Here is a 21,798-nt window from a genome sequence, read left to right as displayed (position 1 = left end):
ACATGACCTTTTTCAAGATGGATGTGAAGGAGTATTTTGCTGTAGCGTGTGCAAATGATAGTAGCAAAATGCAAGTCAAGTGGTTATCTTTTTTAGTGGCAGCTAGATTGTGGACAATAGCGTTACTTAGTGAATGTTTTTGATGAAACTGTAAACCCGTAAGACTTAATAACTTGTAGTGAATTATTGATTTTTGTGCTAGCACATTTTTCCCGTCTGTTAATTCATAAAAGTTTGTACGTTGAGTGTTACTTGTGCGACTATAGGACAGACGAAAATAATTTATAATCAGAATAGCTGATTCGTGTGATTGTTCATCGGAGAAAGACGAAGTTTGTGATGATATTACGTTTCATTGACCTCGAATAATAAAGTGTTGGGTATTGCGCATGAGGAACTGCATGCCCTTGGCAAAGCCACTCGTAGCCTATTTTTTTCTCCTGGGTGACGTTTCTGAACAACTTGCCGAAAATAAGTGTAGAGAAATGTTGTCAGTGTGACTGTGACAAATTGTTGTGCAATTTTCTAGTTGAAACAGCGCGGCATTTCGGCGTAAACACGAGTTGCGAGCTGTGACGCGAGGAATGCCAGGGCGCCTGCTGCCCTTAAATGCGCAGTGCTCTCAAGGATTCGTCGTATTTGGTACGTATCACTGTGTTTATGCGTCTTCACGAACTTATGCTTGAGAAAATGTGCATAGTGATTGGTGTCTTGACGATGTGATGGATTGAAGCAACACCCGTACGCAAATATGTAGGGAATCCTGAAAGCACATGGTTACTACGCTTTTAGTTCGCAATTGGAGCACGTTGTACCTAAGCTATTTGACACTTCTGTGCCAAATTATTTTAGTTTTGCTACCTTTACAAAAGGAAATGCTTCGTGTATCCCCTAAATCAGCAGAGTTGTTTATTTTTCAATGCCACGTGCGTTTTTTGGGGTTACGCGTTTTGTTTGGGATGACTTCAGCATGCTTCATAACTTCGAGGGAAACATAATTGCTAGAAAATGTTAATAAAATGTGGTGGGTGATCATGTTTGTAAACATTCGGCATTTTGTTTTATTTTGAAACATGCTTCTGCTGTTTATTGACTATAAGCGAATGGCTTGTTTCAAAGATGATAGCTTTCATAGATACGTCAAGATCAAAAACTTTAGATCTTAACCCAACACGTACGGTATTAAACGCATTTTATTACCGTAATAGCATGAAACAAGTGTAAAAGAATTTGTTTGAAATACTTTGCTTTAACGTATGTCGAGTGACTATGTGTTTTACTTACTATAATTTTTCGAAATTTTTAAGTTTTGGAAATGATTCGAAATGTAAAACAAAAAAATTCTGCAGGGATTTTAAACGTCAGAAACAGCATACTTATTTCTGAAACATACCCTTGTTTGATAACAGTAGCTGCCTGACTTACGCATCCATGTTTTTCTCCTTTTTATTTTGTTTTCGTTTCGTTGTGGTATCCGCTAAATTACACACAGTAAATTATTTTCAGATTATTGCCAGCGTAATAATTAGAGAGATGTTCTCTCTGGTGATCACTCTAAATGAAAACGAAATAAAGAAAAGATAACCCTGGACTGTTCTTTCCCCATTACATTTTTTCTGATTACATATTTCAGTGTGTGTCTTGCCATTATTCTTTAGACATGCTTAATGACTTAGTAATGAGTACAACCCTTAATGACTGAATTGATTCAATATTCATTTTCTCAGATTGAATACATACAATTTAGGTAATGAGCATTTCTTGTAACTTTTGTTGTAAACTGTTACATTTGGAAGAGGGTAATGATTTGGAAATTCAAAGCCAACCATAGTTTCCAACCTCTTATTTGTAAGACTATTTATGCCAAGGGCATAAGTACATACTGCAAATTCAATGTTGTGTGAATTTCATATTGTGGGGTTGACCCTATTAGAAAGAAATAAGATGAGTTCTGAAGTTGTGCTGCCTTATCATTTGTAAGTGTATGATCAGTGAGGATTGTGTATTTTTAACTTGTTTGAAGAATAGAGGATTGACAGATAAATTTGCATCATGATATTTGTCATGCCATCCATAATTAGTACAAGTTGTCTGCTGTTACTTGAGAAAGTCGTATATGTAGGCTTATGGTTATGTTTCACAGATATAGATTAATTAATTATTTACATCCAGTGTGGTTAATAGTTCTTTTATGTTAACCTTTAATTAATTAAACATAGTATGACATTTCTTATTAAATGCTCACATGTTTATGTTAGAGTGTGCTTGTTTGTGATGCTTTAGTGTTCTCCATCTGCATCTAAACTCTGCAAAGCATTGTGAAGTGCTTGGATTAAGACCATGCATTATCTGATATCTATTTTATGAATGCCTGTTTTGCAAAGCGGTAGGGAATTATGGACTTTTGCCCTGTGTGCCACATAACTATGTATTACATCATGTGATCTACACTGAAACTTACAAATTGTGTCCAAAAAAGCCTCTGCACTCATATAATGATCATGTGTTGTCATTTGGCATTTATCATTGTTCAATGTGGAAGGAAGAAATTTGGTTTGTTGTGTTTTCCATTTGTGATGTCATTTACAATTTTGTTGCCTACATGTCGTGGAAAGTTGATGTTTTTACATTTCAGAATGGATGTATTTGCAGTTTTTCACAAAGTGTGATATACTCCTGTTACCATACATATACTCTAATTATGGAGGATGGTAATAGTAGTGTTGCAGAGATTGTAAACACACACATCAATAGGGTCTCTGTTTGTGACTACAGAATCAGCCTGACACATGGGTTGGATTGATGTGGAATTATTGTGTGTTTTATTACTATAGCCAAGTCATACCACTGAACTGTTAAGGATTTAGAGTAGGCTCTGTAACAAAGGATCAAAAACTCAGAAAGATGCTTTTTGGGTAATAAATTAATTGAATCCCTCAAAAACCTGATTAAGAAGATAATCCAATGTTATTGAGTTACCTAATTGTGTGAATGAAGTTGTATATTTGCTTCTCCTGCTTTGTTGTCAAAAATTTAGTAAACATACACTCATTTTTTCTGCAATTGCATGTAACATGACGCTTCAGAACTAACAGTACTTACAAGATTTCAAACAAGAAATTATTTAACATTTTGTTTTACTGATCCAGCTAAGGGGCTAATTCGAATGTTCAGTACCACTCCTCACTTTCGAGCTGTGACAATTTGTCTATGATGCTAAGCTTGTAAACTTCCAGATGTTAAATATTAGTTATGGTTATCACAGTAACTGCAGAAAAATTTGATTGCAATTTACACGAGATGTGAATTATATGTGCAATTTATGCTTATTTTGAATTGTTGGTAAACAGATTTTGTTTTTGAGACGTTCCATTTAGTGGCTGAAAGTTGTTTTGTTTCTTGTAACTGTGTGACATATGTATCCTTTCTTTTATTTGTATGGTATATTCACTTGTTTTTCGTATTGTATGTAATCTGCGGTATAAGGCTTGTTTGATTAGTTGGTTATTTTTATTGCGATGTGTTATTTCTTGCAACATGAATCTAAAATTAATCTTCAATAGTTGAATGAAGTAATGTGACTTGGGGTATGTTAAATCAGCCATCAAATTTTTGCAGATGTTGAGTGACGGGGAATATTTTAAATGTCACACATTCCAATGGATACATGTAGAAGTGCCTTAGGGATAACTTGTGAGTGTCCATCAGATGCGGAACTTGGGTTGAGAGGTCGAGATTCAGTGCTTAAGTGTTATTATGTTGACATACTGTTTTTTTTATCAGTCATCAGTGATATACGTCTGCCATGAAATGGGTGTTTCTGCAAACACAGTAATTGATTTGTTTTCATCCTGCAGAGATGTGTGTGGAAAATTCATTAAGTATTTTTTTGTTGGGGGGGGGGGGGGCGGTGATACTAGAAATAGATGAGTTGAGCTTCAGTAAGAGGAAGAGTGGTACGAGGCATAGAGTTGTTGGTAACTGGGTTTCTTTAGCAGCTGTTTGTGGTGGGGATTGTTATGATGATAAACTGTAGTAAGGGTGTCTTTATTTCATAGTAGAAGAGTATGTAGCAGAGGTGTATAGTATCATGTCAGATGGGTTCGCTTCATATAAGGCTACGAGGCTGGGGCCTATAATCGTACTATTGTGGGAGGGGCAGTATTCCATTTACATGCTCAATTGATATATTTTGGTTTTGTATTTTTCATGTTTTTATTAAGTTAATGAGAAAAACGTTTTAGAATTTTTGTAATAGTATCGGCCTTTCAAGTTTAGCTATAAAGCCAGCTCAAATGATTTTATTTCGAGTCTAGTTAAATTTTGCTTGCTCATATTGTGTCTTTTTTTACTTTTGTAAAAACTGTTTTATCTGTCATTGTTGCTTTTCGTGTATTTCTTTGTTAATGTAATTTTGCATTTGTTGTGTTAGAGTTTAATTTTTCCCCTCCCAGAACCCCAAGTTCCTGTAGTAGTCACAGTAGGTAGGTTCAGTATTTATTATTAAGAATTTGTACGACTATATTTCATGTTTATATTTTCACACAGTGGAAACATTTAAGTTTATTTGTTTCCATTTTGAAATCGTGTGTATTACATCTTGGGGCCTAGCCTGATGTCATTGGTAATAGCTGATGATCAAATACCCTGGTTTGTCACAAGCAAAGAACTGTTTGAAAATATTTTTCGTCGTCTTATCCCATCCTTCTGTCTCTGGAGCCACAGGGTTGTGAGTGATTTCCCAGTGCTTAGAGAGTCCTGTTTCCTCTGCAACTTTATATTTTTTTCTCACTTAAGTTATAAGACAGTTAAGTCATCTGGAGGAAAGAGGGGAGTTCATCTAGTAAACAGTTTAACCATCAGATAGGATGTTCATTTAGAACCACACCACTTGAGAGACAGAACAAAGTGTTATAGGCCAAGACAGCAGTCTGTATAAGTGGAAATGTAAATGTTTGTTTGTACAAAATTGTAAATCTCGTAAAGCTTTTACTGATTGCTTTGAAATTTTGACACAACTTTGTGTTCGAATACACTCATGTTTTTGTATACGTACTGGAACGCTATAGAGTCTCTCTCTCTCTCTGTCTCTCTCTCTCACTCACTGCGTGTGTGTGTTTTTTACTAAAGGGATACATTGTTAGCAAAAATCTCACACTTGTTCCAACAGTCCTGCAGCTTTTTTGTTCCATCAGGAAAATAGGTTCTGTCAGACTCTGCAAAATACTCGCTGACTGCAATGATCACTTCCTCATTTGATGAAAATTTCTTCCCAGGAAGCTAAAGTTTTTAGTTAGGGAACAGGAAGAAGTCGTTTTGGGCTAAGTCTGGTGAATAGGGTGGGTGAAGAACCAATTAAAAGCCCAATGGCCAATGCATTGTTATTGCTGATATGTGGGAAGCATTATCATGGTTAAAGAGCTCTTTCATGTGCGCCAAACTCACTGTTTTTTCAGCCATTGAACGATTCAAATGATCCACCAATGGAGCATAATAGGATAGGTTCTGTCTTTTTCTAAGTATTCTCTGACGATTATTCCTTTGACCACATTTAAATTCATTAATCCAAAAGTAAATGGTCTTCAGTGATGGTGCAAGAGCCTGCCTGAGCTTCATCCAATTCTGTCTTGATTTATGCAACACTGCAGCCCTTCAAATGAAAATGTTTAATAACAGCATAAAACTTGGACCGAGCAAGGTGACGTGGTGGTTAGAACACTGGACTCGCATTCATCAGGATGACAGTTCGAACCTATGTCCGGCAATCGTGATTTAGGTTTTCTGTAATTTACAAATCACTTCAGGTAAATGCTGGGAGGGTTCCTGTGAAAGGGCATGGCCGATTTCCTTCCCCATCCTTCCCTGATCCAATGAGATTGATGACCTCACTGTTCGGTCCCCTCTCCCAAATTATCCATCCAATCATAAAACTTCATTTTCTCTGTTTTCAGTCACAGTTGACACAAAGAGCAGTTTACAAGATGGTTGTCAACAATAAACTGCACACTTTCATGAAGGCACAACAAAAATGCTCCATTTTCTCATGAAAATTTACCAGACTTAACAAACCGCTTTTGTAAAAATGTAAATGTTCCTTCGTTTCAATATTTTAAATGTATGAAAGTTCTTCACTGATTCCTTTGAAATGTTTACAGAACATTGCATTTGTATGTTTGTGTGTTTTTATATACCTGTTTTAATATATATAATAAATAAATTAATATATAATGTATAAAGGAGAAACAGTATTACCAAAAATCTCGAAGTTCTTGACCAATTTACTTCAACTTTACTATAATGAAAATTGGACAGGCGTAGACCATATATTTTTAATACATAAATATATCTGTAATCTACAAAGGGGAAACATTCCTACCAAAAATCTCAAAATGTACTCAACCTATCCATATATATTAGCAAACAGGAAATTTGTATTTATTGCTTATCAGTTTATGGTTAGAATACTATTACAGAATCTGAATTTGCAATAACAATAAACAAGGACTAAGGTCGGCCAAATGATATGATAGGAGAGGGTGAGGAGAATATTGACGTAGAGAAGCGTGCAGGAGGAGATGGGGGAGAAGAACAGAGAGAGAAAAATAGAGGGGAGGGGGAGGAGAAGATAGAGAGAGGGGTGAGGAGGTGATGGACAGAGAGAAGGGCCAGAAGAAGATCAGGACATACAGTGAAACTGCCTTTTTACACTTTTCAGCAGACTAGCCCAAAAAGTGTAAAATGTTATATGGAGTAAAATACAGAAAAGCACCGGAAACACAACAAGCAGAAATGAATCAATTCCTCTTACAGTCATCTTTATATTGTTCAAAATATGAAATTAAAACAATTTAGCTTTTTCCTTTAAAAAAAAAAAAAAAAAAAAAAAAAAAAAAAAAAAAAAAAAAGTTAATTGTTTTTGCTTCTTTCTTACAGCAGTCAGGTCTACTTGTCTCTCCACAGAACAGGGAAACAAGTCTTTCTTGAATCCACATTAAAAATATTTTCATGTTCTAAAATGAGACTCATCATTCTAAAATTATGATAACACAATATTGGTTAAAACACTAAAGTTGATAGTCTTCGTAAACAGAGAACAATAGGCAAGAAATCTATAACTATGTTACCAACAAGAAGATCACTTGGCTCAAGGGCATCAGAGCAACTTGAGGAGAAATGTTTCATGTCTGACATCAGGTCATATGAACCTGAGACCCTGTGCCTAGTAGGAATCAGCATATTTCTTGCGGAAGTAACAATTTGTGAAAGCCCACTTAGAGATGGCTGTCTTCAAAAGTGGTGTTTATTTGTATAAATTACCGTGAAATTAAATTAAAGCCGTTGTAATACAGTGCAGTGAGTGGAAGCAAGGTTACTACGAGAGTCGCTATAGTCAGATCATGATTATCTTTAAGTCAGTGACTCAACATACTTTCCCACCTTTCCGAACTCTGCAATCCTATAATGCAGGTGGCTGTGGCCCAATACACTGACAGTGAAAATCTTCGAACCATGCTAAAGCTCCATTACATGATCTGTAACTTTGTGTGTAGTCCACTTTTTTTGCTTTGTTCCAAGGCTGACTATGAGCAGGAATATGATGCACTTTTTGCGGAAATCTTTGTGAAAATCGATGTTATAGGTTGCGATAATGTCAGAGAAAACTTATCATGAGGGAAATGTTGTAAAACAGAATTGTTAGTCACAGGAAAGCATTGTATTGAGGGAATAGGACTTATGTTGTGACTGACAAAAATGAATGTAAAATGCAGAAATTTAGAAATGGAGTTTTGCTGTTTGTCAAATTCTCATACATTTTAGATATGTACGCTGTCTCTCTCTTTTCCATTTACCCAGATTGAGCCACAGCAACACATGGCCATGAACACTATGTTTGAAATGAAATACCAATGAACAAATAGATTTGAAAACACCTGCTGTTGAAAGTGCCATGAAGAGCAGCTGATAATTCGTGAAATAAGAGAAAGAAACCTTGGTGTGACATGCTGCACAGGGACAAACCATTACAAAAATGGGGCCTTCCTCCCACAGAAGCTATTCTTCTATAATATAAGATAAAGAATCGGGTATTAGAAGTTACTGATAACCGTATGTCCACCTTGATGGGTGACATAATGGTGTGATGTCTGACAACATACACAGGCAAGTAGAGCCTATGCATAAAAAGATTCCAGAATCAAGGATTCCTTTGTATGTGGGAAGAGATCGCAAGGTGAACCAAAATGAATTACACAAGGAAATTGTAAACCTGTGTGAGTGAAGGTAGACAAAGCAGGATTGCATGACAGTAAAATAAACAAATAATTTGCAGTTGTTCTCTTGAGCTCAGCTGCTTTATTAACTGCAACTCAAAGAGGGGGCCAATCAAATTGGGGTTATTGCTAATTTTTAGTTTTGTACTATCATGTAAGATGAACATTGTATCGCCTATTGTTTGAAATGTTTAGTGTAACTCTTTAAAGTCAGTACCACCATTAGACTGTTTTTTATTTGCAGTGTTACATTTACATGATCATGATTTCGGCTTCAAAGTGCCATTATCAAGTGTTTTAAGTATTATACAGTGGCTAAGATGGCATACTGTCGTATTTAAAATACACTATTAGACACATTGTCTAAGGGTCGATATTTCTGGTAAAGCGTACTGCTTTGTTTTATCACAGAGTATACCATCTTGACTCAAGCCGAAATCATGATCATCTAAATGTAACACTGCAAATAAAAAACAGTCTAATGGTGGTACTGACTTTAAAGAAATTTAGTATGACTATGTCCCCACATTATGAAAGAATTATTTAGTGTAACTGTTTACACTTGTGCATTAGTTTGGGATTGGTTGTCGTGGTGTGACTAAGGCCTCCGATGATACCATTGTCATGCTTGCAATGGAAGCGTAAAAAAGAGTGAGCCATTTCTGAACTGAAGAAGAATGAGAGGTCAAGAACAATTTTAGAACAGCTCAAGAGATGTGATATATGGCTTAGTTGGAGGGGCTCTTCTACTTCTGCATGTGTTGCTCATATACATAATTTAGGAACTGAGTTTGCTTCCAAGAAAATTGTTTGATGACTGTGTGGTTCAAGGGCGCATCTTTAGGAGGTAATTGTTCATGAGTTTCATTATTATCCTCTTATTGCATCTTGGTTTACTATTGTCAGTAAAATGTTGCAAATGAGTCCACAAGGAATTATCATTCGTGGAGCACATTAGCCGGCAGAAAGATTCAATTTGCACCATTTATTCTTTCATACCTGATAGTGATGTATCAGACTTTCATTAATTATAGTGTGTTAGCTCGAGAACTTGTACAGGTTGCAGATTAATATCAAAATTGGTTTCATACTCATTGATGTAGGGAAAATTGTAATGTAAGAATCTCGTAACGTTCTCCTAGGCAAAATTATGTCAGAAATATTTTGTTGTTACCCAGTTCTCATCTGTTGTGTAGTATTAAGCATATATCTGTATTGTGTAGATGACAGTGATGTGTTCTCGCTCAGAGTAGTATTGTGTTTGTATTATTTAGTGTGAGTATGGAATGAAATATAAAGAGAGAGAGAGAGAGAGAGAGAGAGAATTGGTGTAAAGTAGCAGCAGTGGTATTGCGTGAGATTAATTTCTGCTGAATGGAGTAGCCTACCATCAACTGTGTCACATATTCTTATTCCTTGAAGCATAGCAAAGACGTTGGGGACTCAAGCCTGGACAGTGTTGTGCAGTCAGGTGATGAGAATGTGCACATCACCACCCCTCCTTCCCTACAACAAACATGACCTCCCACAAGATCTGTTTCCTAGTAAGTCAATATTTGCTTGTGAATGCAGTGCGTCTATCGCAAATCATTAATAGAATATCAATATTCTGCATCTCCCAAGGTTGTTCATAGCAACAACTGTACTGAGAAATGTCTAGCTCTTCATATATTTTTACATGAAATCTGCTTCTGTCATTTGTTACTTTATCTTGCATTGTCACTTCATGATATATCAATGTTTTAAAATCAAGCATTATAGAAATACATTGCTATTGAAACTATGTTAAATAGTGAGGAGCGATATAGAAAAGATTTCTTGTTGATGTAATCCAGTCCATCTTGAACACAAATGCAATAAAATAAACATTTGAGGAGGACAAAAAATCTGCATTTTAGTTTTGCACTGATGGATTCTTTCATCTTACCCAGATATCTATGATTAGTTATAGAATGTAATGTGATCAGGACAAACAGGTAGCAACAAAGGAAGTCAAAACTTGATTTACCAAAGGAAAAGGAAGGGTAGTTCTTACATTTGACACCAGTTGCAAATTAGATGGTGTTTTATTCCAACAGATCCATAGTGAGGAGATCCTCCAGGATGTCGATGGTTACTCGTATTTTATAGCAAAAATACCCTATGGCAAAACTTCGCTAAAATCCAGTTAAATGAGATGTGTGGGACTGTGTTTGGATAGGCATTTTTTTACTAAAGAGTTCTCGATCCATAAATTTAAAACACCCCCATTGAGATCTACTGACCACCAGTGAGATAGTTCACCAACTGAAATGTGTTAGTTGTACCCTATTTCCCCTAAGTTATGTTATGGTATGTGGAAGAGGGGTGCCTTAGGCACCACTGTCATTTACCTTTTTCCTGTTTTGTTTGCAAATAATGCATGGGAAGAATGGCAGTTGGTAAGCACCCATATGAGCCCAAAGTTTCTATCATGGTCATTTCTTGAAATGTGTATAGGAGGAAGCAATGTTTTGCAAGACTTTCCGTAAACATTTGCTCAGAATTTTAACAATACTAGTAAACCTCTGTGTGATGTACAGTGCTGCTTTTGTGACATATGCCACTGGAGTTTGAAGAGCATCTCCATGCTACTCTCATAGTTACTAAATACAACTGTGAAACAAAGCTGTTCTTCCTTGTGTCTACTCTGTCAAATCTACCTGTAGGAGTCTCAGACTGTGGAACCATACATGAGGGTAGAATCAGCAAGGGTTTTGTTCATTAAGTAGTAGCAGAACATTAAATGATTTCCTACTATCAAAAGAAAATAAAGATTTAAAGGTAGGAACCTTTTTTATAACTAGATAGATATTCAAAGAATAGCAGGAACCGTGAAGTCTCTAAAGCAGTTAAGAAATAGTATGCGTGAAGCTGTTTGGTTATTGAAAAAGTTTCACCAAACCCTGAACTTTAGCAGTCACTGCCTCCTGCAGAGATTTCATTAATGTAGACTTTCCAAACTGAAATAATACTAATGATCAATATTGGAGAGGAATGCTTATTTTGAAGCCTTAAAAATCTGTCAGGCTCCTCCACCATTTGCATGTTTTACGTTATACATTTGAAAACTGCTGCAATTCCTATATAGACTTGGAAATGACACACATACTTATACATGCAATTGCACAAACGAGAAGATAAGCAACAAATACAGCACAAATCATAGTTCCATCCCTGTACAGCAGTGGAGCAGTCTGCCCCCAGTCACAAAGCACTGTAATGTACTTGCTCAACAAAATATATTTATTTTCAGACTGATCACATTGTTCTCCACTTTTCTTGTCTCACAAGTCATAATATTACTGAAAGAAGACTAGGCAATTTGGGAATTCCTGAGGGAACAAGCAGGTTCTTCAACCTTTAAAGTCTCCTCACCTTGACAGTATCGTGGGTGGAAGATTGAAATGAAATAAACAATATTCCAGTTTACAGTAAAATGTAAGTGTGTCCAGGGTAGTGGTAAATAAGAATAATTAAACACTTCTGGTATGCAAACAGCAACAGTGTAGACCTGTGCAAGGAAATATGGTGGCACGTACACATATTAAGGGACTTAAAAGAGCTCCAGAATAGGTTTGGAGGTTGCCTGCCAAAAATGTCGTCTCAAAACAGGTGATAGAAATAATTTGAAGGAAAGTGGGAAAAAATCATGTTTTAAATGAGCAGTGTAACTGAATCAGTGATAATCAAATTGATACATGCTTTCCTGAAAATATTATTTGAAGAATGTAGTTAAAAGAAAAATCTTTTCTCTAAATGTGTCATAGTCAATGTAGGAAATAGTGTACTGTTAGCTCTCACATTGTAAAGAATAAAAATTGTAAGGTGTGTTTTAAGTTGAAAACAAAATTGTGTTGAAACTTATTTCTAGATGGTTATTCATGTATGGCAGACCATACATGCTGTCATGTTGAAGTCCATATTTTATTGTTAGATGCAGTGTTTACTGATTACTGAACACCATTTGGCCAAGGACTAGCTGCTTAGGGAATCTGAAATTCTACAGAGTTTTTTTCGAGGTCACTTCCCAGGCAATAAAACTCATATGCTTTTAAGCTGTTTAAAAGCTCACTCTACGAGGGGGAGGGGGGGGGGCAAATATTCATCATAATCGTATGACTGTAGTGCTGCACAACAGACAGTTGTTTATGTCGTATCGATGTGCCCCGTACATGCCTAGAAGGATCCTTTTGAAGATTTCCTGACAGTTATGAGTGATGTTATAAAATACATAAAAGACCTTGATATCCATATACAGCTGTTGTCATTTGTGTTATTTTATGCTGGAGAGCTGTGCTTAAATGTTGGTGTGTAGTAGTTTTGTAATATTTGTATGTGTATTGCCATATGATAAATAAATGGCACTGTATAGGCCCCTAAAGATAATGTGTCACATTATAGACATAAAAATCACTGTGTAAAGGTTACACATGCCTCACCACAGACCTATCATTTAGCTCCCAGTCTTTATTGCAAACAAAGTGTAATTTGTGATAAATTTTCACAAATGATCAACGCAGTGAATACCTTGCCTAAAGTGTAGGAGTTTCTTACCCAGTCACATATTTAATGATTTATTTGTTTACTTCCATTGTTCTTAAATACAAACTTGCTTACATCTGTCTTTACTAAGACAGAATTCGAAATTTTTGTAAAAGATATTGTTTGATATCACCACCATATTTTAGAATGCAGAATGTTGACAAAATCAATTTTTCTTTTCTTTCTTTTCTCTTTTTTCTCCAGAGACCAGGACAGAATACATCACCGCATTGCTAGTGTGCTCTCCATTTATTGCCACTTCAGTTCAAGGCCAAAAGCTGAGGTGATTGTTCATGTGACCAATATTGTTTGTGGTTCACATTCGTTCACATTTCTTCATTCTGACAGAAATAATACAGTTTTCTGATCGTACCCCTGTAATTTGTGTATACCAGTCAATTGCAGAAACCATTAAAACACTGATCCCAAAATCCTAAGTTTGTAAAGTGACAAAAAGATCATAAGGATTGAGTTTGAGAAATTTGAAAAATTAATTTTGTGTAGATGTTAACTAGAAGTTATGGTATACCCCTAAACAAAGAAAACCTAAAATTGTATAATTAGTATTCTCAACTATAATTAGTGTTCTCAACTTGGATATAGGCTATTATTCCAAATTGCTGAGTGACGTATTTTTCTTAAAAATCCAATCTCTAATGTTAAAGTTATTCTCCTCCCTACATGTTTTCCTCACATCATTCATTTTCATATACATTAAATGGATGCCCTTCACTGTTCTTAACATTGCCTATTTGCTTTTACTTCTGTCTCGTTCAAAACTAATCATTCTCATGTTAGATATTCACTTACAGTGTGTACCAACACTATGCACTGCAATATTCTTATAACAGAGCCTACTTTTTCCTCTATGGTTTGTCCACTTGTCTTCTTATTGGAAAGAAACTTCTCCACTAGTTTCAGGTTAATTGACAAGATCTTCATGAACTGGACTCGGGACAAAGACACCCTCTCCTTGTTCTTTCACAGCTTCAACACATTTTCTCCCGTCTGCTTCACCTAATCCTCCTCAGCCTCACCTTTCTGGACATTGATCTCTTCCTCTCTGATTGCTCCATTCACACCTCTGCCCACATTAAATCCACCAACCACCAACGGTACCTGCATTTCGACTGTAAAGGAGCAGGCCCTTTGTTACCCAATACCACCTAGGAGTGGAACAGCTGAACCACATTCTTCGTCAGGGCTTTGATTGTCTATCATCATGCCTGGAAATGAGGGACATCCTATCCAAGATTCTTCCCACCCCTCCTAAAGTGCTGCTCTGTCACCCACTTAACCTCATGACATCTTAGGCCATCCCTATGCCACCAACAATCCACACCCTGTGGAAGGCCAAGTTTGCAAGACCTGCCCAATCCATCCACCCAGCACTTTCTATTCCAGTCCTGTCACAAGTTTATACTACCCCATCTGATGCTGGGCCACCTGTTAAAGCAGCCATGTCGTACACCAGCTTTGCTGCAGTCATTGCACTCCTTTTTATGTTTGTGTGACTACCAACCAGCTGCCCACCAGGATAAATGGTCACCACCAAATTGTGGCCCAGAACAAAGTACCACAAGCAGCCGAACATAACATGCTCGGTTTCAATGGCTGCTTCACAAGTCAGGGCATCTGAATCCTCCCCTCCAGCTTCTCTGAACTGCACAAGTTATACTTACAATTCATTCTCTACTCCTGAAATCACCCTGACCTCAAACAAAGGTAACTTACTGATCCCACACCCTCCACCCAAAAGTTTCCACACCCTCTGCCCTATCGTTTTCTCCCAATTCATGTCCTCCACCTTCTTTGTTCTCCACAGTCTGCCAATGCCACCAGGTTTGGCCTTCTCCTTTGCTCTCCTTTTCCACTCCCTGTCCTCCCTTCCACCCCACACAGCCTCTCAATGTTGTGCCAAGCAGCCTTTTATGGCCACCATCTAGTCCTTGCACATTCTATCAGGCAGTGCTGACTCTCTCTTACCACCTGTACCCTACTATTCCTCCACTCTTCCGCACCTCAATCCAGATTGCTGCTTGAGATTGCTGCTTCTGCTCAACACAGCACTATTGCATTCTGGCCACAGCAGCCAGAGAGAGCGGTCATGTACACAAGAGATATGCTCGCTTGTTTGAAGGGTCTCTGTGTTTTATTTTCGTTTCTGAGGAAGGCTTTGGCCAAAAGCTACGTGTTAACAGTCTTTTTGTTGTGCCTGTGTGCAACTCAGTTAGTCATCTTTACGGTGAGTAGCAATATATCCTTTCATGATATTGTGGTTATGTCTTTCAAAGGTAAGCCAGGTGCTTCATAACTGCTGCACGGTTATTCTCTGCAATTACTCATTTGTGCAATCCTGAACTGATAAAGGAAAGTGGTAAAAAAGTGAGTAGTTGACAGTTTACCCTTTAAGTAACTGCTTGCTGATACGGGTGCATTTTCTAGTTAGAATGCAGTCTGTGTTCCCTTGTGAAATGAGGACTGCCATTCTTCAACCAGTGAGAGATAATGTGGCGTTGTGGAAATTCAGAGGAGACTGATTGTTGAAGAGATGATACTGTTTCAGGCAGAGCAAGATGATACTGTACCAGAAACAGCCATAAGTCACTCGATAAGTCTGACATCTTCAAACATGAAGTGAATGAGCTGTTTACAAATAGATAGTCGCTGTTTTTCATGTATCAATGTTGGACCATGTGAGACTTGATTGTGCCCCACAATGACTTGTGTGGCATGGTAAGGTTCAGGCTTTGTGGTGGCCATTTCAATGGAGCTGAACCAGCAGCCTCAAAATTGTTCATCAAGGAAGTCTCATACACAAATAGAACAATGTGATGTAGCTGCTGTAATCAGACTATATCCACAATTCCTGTTTCTTTGAGCTGAAGTATTAACCATGTTTGCAAATGCAACATGTCCAAATAAAAATTTCTGGTCATTTATCCTTAAAATATGAGCCCAACATGTATTACGATGACATCCCGGACCACGATCATAACAAGAGGCAAGTTTATTTCTAACTCTTGTACATAATGAGGATTTTACTTAGACCAGAAAATCATACTACCTTTGTGTGAACTGTGATATATCTCACTTTCTTCGAAAAATGTGCCAACAAAACAAGGCAGACTGTAACTTGCTGCTCTATGTCTTGTTAGGTAAATCATACACAAACATTGGTCATAATCCTTTTATTTTCCTCAAAATGTCCTCCACGAATGGCATCCTTTAACATGTTTGTCCTTGCAAATGACAACATCATCTGCTGCACCATGTCGTGTGACAACCATGGATGATCTTCTTGACCGATGCAAATCGTGGAACTCTGTCGAACTGCCTTCTGGTGACCTCACCCTCCTTGCCCAGCGACTAACTGTATTTTTGTCAACAGCAGATGCTCCATAGACTTTGCACAAGCGTTAGTGAATATTCCCCCACAGTTTCTTTCTCTGCAGTGAGAAAGTCAATGATGACACGTTGCTTGTAACGTAAATCACCTACGTGATCTTTTGAAGATGCAGTGTCTACTTTCTGATTCGGCATATCGCAAAATTGGTGCTGACCCTACTAAGAGTGTTGAGAGAATGACAAATATCCTCCTGAAGAAAAGTTCTTTGTCACAGGAGACTATCAAGAGTCTTAATTCTTACCTAAATTATATGGCCTCCCTAAGGTCCATAAGGAGGCTGTCCTGTTGAGACCGATTGTTTCTAATATTGGTGCTCCAACATATCGTGTAGCTAAACATCTTGCTAGTTTGTTGAGCCCACTAGTTGGAAGGTGTGAACACCACATTAAGAACTCTGCAGATTTCTTACGTCGATTGCAGGGATTGCGTTTGAATGACTCTGATATTTTAATCAGTTTTGATGTGGTTTCTCTTTTCACTCGCTACCTCTCTCTGATTCATTGCAGCTAATTGAGGTTGGGTTTGGTGTTGAGTTAACAAATTTGTTTTGACATGTGCTGACTTCCACTTACTTTTTATTCAATAGTCAGTACTACGAACAGACTGATGGAGCTGCAATGGGAAGCCCGTTGTCACCTATTGTGGCCAATTTGTTTATGCAGGACTTTGAGGAATATGCATTAGAGTCAGTGACCTTGAAGCCTGTGTGTTTTTTCAGATATTTAGACGATACTTTTGTTGTTTGCCCTCATGGTAGTGAGAATTTAAACCGGTTTTTGGAACATCTGAATTCAATCCACCCAAATATTCAGTTCACTACGGAGGTGGAAAAGAATGGATGCCTTCCCTTCCTTGATGTGTTGCTCAAAAGGAAGACTGATGGTACGTTGGGGCATTCTGTTTATAGGAAGCCTGCCCATACTGACTTGTATCTGCGAGCTGATAGTTGTCACCATCCAGCTCAGCGTGAAGGAGTACTTCGCACCTTGGTTCACAGGGCCCACATTATCTCAGACCATGACAGTTTGGCTGCTGAGCTATCACATCTCGAAGTCACCTCTCGCCAGAATGGTTATAGTGAGAGGCAGATCAAACGTGCGTTGCGCCATCAGCCTTCTGTCCAACGGGTGAGTGACGATAGCAACGAAGTGGCGCCTGAGTCTACGGCCTTTTTGCCTTACGCAGGAAGCATTTCCAACAGGATTGGCCGTATTTTGTGGAAATATGATGTGAAATGTGTTTTTCGACCACCTTCTAAGATTAAGGCCCTGTTGGCCTCCGTAAAAGATGATCTTGGTTTGCGTAAGGCTGGGGTCTATCGTATTCCTTGCAGTTGTGGCACATCATATATTGGTCAGACAATCTGGACTGTGGAAGACTGGTGTATTGAACATAAGCGTCACACACGCTTACAACAGCCGAGCAAATCCGCTATTGCAGAACATTGCCTTGACACCGGTCATCCAATGGAATACAACAACACGGAGATTCTGGCTTGCACGTCCAGCTATTGGGATAGTGTTATTAAGGAAGCTGTTGAAATCAGACTATCAAGCAACCTTATTAACAGAGATGGTGGATTTTGTTTGAATGCTGCTTGGAATCCGGCTCTGTCTCTCATCAAAAAACAGAGGGACAGAATTAGTGCTACCTCACCTGTTGATTAATAGTAACTATCGATATTTCGGATGTTGGTTATCTTTGTATGTGTTGACACTTGTTCTGTGTGTGGTGTCTTCCTTGTTTCTCCTCTGTGAACCGAGGTATTAAATTTGCTAGCACATTTCTTCTTCCTTGCATTTGTGCCTTGAGAATGGCAGCGTGTGCTCCTGTCGAAATATCGGCGGTGTTCGATGACGTCACCCGGCAGCAAACCTGTAAGTTATATGAACTATCCCAAGAAATTCTAACAAAGTGTCAAGAACTGCTTTAAATGATGACTCTAGGAATATACCACAACCCCCTATATATCGCTTATGCAGGGACCGTGAGGACAAGATTAGAATAATTACAGCAGGCACAGAGGCATTCAAACAATCATTCTTCCTGCACTCTATGAGTAATGGAATGGGAAGAAACCCTAATAATTGCTATAATGGGACATACCCTCTGATGTGCACTTCCCAGTGGTTTGCAGAGTGTGGATGTAGATATAGATGTAGATGTAGATGCTCATGTCAAATTTAGGCACATATAAAGGACATGTTAGTGTGATGTTTCTTGGTGTGACTAATTTTTGGTCCTGTCACTTATCTGCCGTTTTACATGCTTCTGCAATTTTTGAAAGAATATTGTAAGATATTATTGGTATGCATGTTACTTTCTTTTATTTTGACACACAGAATACACAACACTGGAGACTGTACTTACTAGAATGTTTTTTGAGATTTACCAGGGGACTTTATGAAGTGATGACCTTCATCAACTCTTGACCCTCTTTGATTCTATTCATATGTATACAATTTGAAGCTCCGTCGCTGCTCACAGTTTCCTAAAGTTGTATAAAACACCTCTCAGAAACAATTTAAAAAATCGACTTTGAAGGCGCCTGAGTAGTAGTATTTGTAATTGTAAAAGTGTAATACTATTTGAGCAGTAGTGATACTGCCTATGTCTCAGTCTTGTAATTGAGAAATTGCTGAGTCAGTCTCAATTGTAGCAACTGTTTTTTGTTCTTTTATATGACTTCTGCATACAGGGTGTGTGTCCTGAGAGTCATCAGGTGAATTTTCTCTGGTGTTTCAGCAGATATTGACAGTTTCATTTTCGTAATGTGTAGATGGAATCTGGCCAGACAGATACTACTCAACACAAATTTAACATGGCACTCGTCTCAATGAAGAACATCTACTTGTTTCCCATTGCGCACAAAATTACTTTTAAAGCAGAATTTTTTGTGACCATTCAACACAGCGATCCAAAATAAGCCTAATGCTGTATTCGGTTTAGTCGTATGTCTTAAGAGGGACAATGAAACACGAAGAATAACAAATACTCCAGCAGTGACTGAGTAGTTCTGCTGCATGTTAGTAGCAGACAGCACAAGGCAGGGCTGCACACGATCTAGGGCAAGTTGGGCAACGACTGCTGCTAGAGTACCAGTTATTCTTATTGTTTCACAGCAACTATTAATAAAAATTGATAAACTGAATAGCACACTAGGCTAATTTGGTAGTACTTTATTGAATGGACATGTAAAATTCCTCTTCAAAAATCATTTCTTTGTAGTTGGAAACAAACCAGTGCATTTTGTCGATGTTAGTAAATTATGGTTCATTATTTGTTTATCAATACTTCAGTTTAATAATAAATATAGAAATCAAAAGAGAATGAAAAAAATATTGTCACTAGTGAGAACTGAACCAGTGACTTTGTGATTTCAAGACTAGATCGCAGTGCACTTAGTTGCAGGTGGCTTTGCTACATCGCTTGCAATGTTTTGTACTGAACAGCACTCTTATATCTACAGAGTTGACTTTTCAACTGTTTTTGACAAGTGTGTCATACTGCTTTACAAATTTGATCCTGAGCACTCTTCTTCAAATCTTGTAAGTGTGAAGAAAAAGCGGAAGAGGCAGTGCAGCCCATATGGCCCCCTTGTTAATCCTCCACAATTTTAGTCACAATACAATAAAAACAATAACACAAACCAAATCTGTAGTTGCTTAGCAAAATAATTTTGAGGTGATCTCACCATGTAATGCCTAAAGTTTTTCAATATATCCATACCTTGATCTGTTTACTGAACTTCATTCTAGAAATGATAAAAATATACTTAGTGAATTATTTTAAAAAGGTAGTTAGAAACACTATTTTTTCAGACGTATTTATTTGCTGCCTTTAAAATGCTACTGTGCCAGTATATCACTTATTTTTTTCTTCCCACAGGTGTCTGGCACCATGCATCGACATTAAAGAGCTATGTCGTCAGTAAAGAGTTCATCATCAGCCGGAGACTCGACCTGGCGGGATTCGGACCGGCACGATGGTCGCTCGGGAGAGATAGTGAAGCGAGGATACTTAAAGAAGCTTAAGGTACGGCGCATTGTGACTGTACAGACCTGAAAATTTTCTTCACAGAAGGGAGACAGCCGATCTAATGTGTAACAGGTACAGTTCGCTCCTGTGGCAGGTTTATCCACTGCTGTATTTTTGAAAGCTCATAATTTGAGTTTGTGAATTGTGTATGCTTGGCTAGTAGATGTTGATCTGCATATGAAATAACTTGGAACTGTTCTCAGATTACATGAGGATTCTGTGGTGGGTTGAATAGCCCTGTTGAACTTCTCTAAAAGTGAGTACTGGGCTAAATTTTAAAATTGTCGTTATACATGACGCAAGAAAGGTAGGCAGTGGAAAGATAAAATCTGTAATTTTTTGGGCTTCCTTCCTCTTGATCCTCACCTCTTGCTAGACTTTCTAAGTGACAGATATTGAAAGTTTTTTATGTTTTCTGTGTTATTTTGTCTGCAGTGATTCTCTCTCTCTCTCTCTCTGTCACACACACACACACACACACACACACACACACCATAAAGTAGATCAAATTTTACAGCATAGATTAAGTGGCTCTCATGTGTAATTAGTAACTGTACTATATTTCTGTGAGGCAACTGCTTCTCATCACCAGAAACTGGTACTACTTTGGAGAGCTGTTGTGGTGAACCAATGAATATCTTGCTAGAAAAATGCAGCCACCTGGGCGGGGGGAATGTCTGTATCTTCATCACAGATGATAAAGTGATGTCTAGAGCCAACTGCTGGGGAGACACAAATTATGGACCTATCCTAGTGTGGCTGGTGTGAACGCTGATCACTAGCTGCAGTTTGTGGTGCATGTGTCCGCATAATTTTTTTGTGCCCAGCCTGGCTGTCCAACATTATGCCTATGTACCATTTAAGCAGCTATTATGTCAGAAAAGCTTCAGATAGTGCCAACAAGTGTACAGTAAGTAGGCAGAAGAAAGAGAGAATGTTGTTACAGCAGTTAAGACTTTGAAAAGTTATATTAATCACTTTGAAATAAGCCGTATGCACAAATCTGAATTACATTATTTTATTTTTGCTATTGGTAAAATGATTAAATAAGTGAAAGTTCTCTGTCTGAATTGCTGGTAATGTTGTTTTTATTTTTTTTATTTTTTATTTATTTATTTATTTTTTAAACATGGAAGAGGTTTGTGTAATCAAAGAGTTTAGCTTTCCTCAGAAAAGAAAACAGAACACACACACTTTCTTTCACACGCTCAAGCACACAACACACTTATGACCTCCGTCTCCGGCAGCTTGGATTGAAATGCAACCATCACATCAAACAAAAGCAACAATTTGAAATGGGTGGGGGAAGGGGAAGGGATAGCCAGGTATGGATGGGGGATGGGAGGGAGGAGAATGGGAGTGAAGAGCACTTTCTGGTAGATCATGCAGGGACTGGATGAAGGCATGACAAGAGTGCCACCAGGCGCAGCATCGGGAGGCTGTGGGGCAGTTAAGGGGGTGGAAAAGGAGAGGAGCAGGGAAGGAGAAATATGGGTGGGTGCATTGGCTGAGGGCAAC

The 21,798-nt window shown here is 37.9% G+C and overlaps 1 protein-coding gene across 1 annotated transcript in view; it reads left to right on the top strand.

Annotated features, from left to right (window-relative positions):
• Positions 1 to 24: 24 nt before the first annotated feature.
• Positions 25 to 21,798, top strand: part of LOC124590535 (mucin-17) — a 196,566-nt gene continuing 174,792 nt past the window's right edge. The window contains exons 1-2 of the mRNA XM_047131656.1: positions 25 to 642; positions 20,131 to 20,277. Of these exons, the coding sequence (XP_046987612.1) occupies positions 20,164 to 20,277 (114 nt within the window). The 5' untranslated portion in view covers positions 25 to 642; positions 20,131 to 20,163. The remainder of the gene's footprint in view (positions 643 to 20,130; positions 20,278 to 21,798) is intronic.

The sequence above is a fragment of the Schistocerca americana genome, chromosome 2, assembly GCF_021461395.2.
Source record: "Schistocerca americana isolate TAMUIC-IGC-003095 chromosome 2, iqSchAmer2.1, whole genome shotgun sequence".
In the NCBI taxonomy this organism is placed as follows: domain Eukaryota; kingdom Metazoa; phylum Arthropoda; class Insecta; order Orthoptera; family Acrididae; genus Schistocerca; species Schistocerca americana.
Note: the sequence above shows the minus strand (reverse complement) of the source record. Positions and strands in the feature narration are given on the sequence as shown.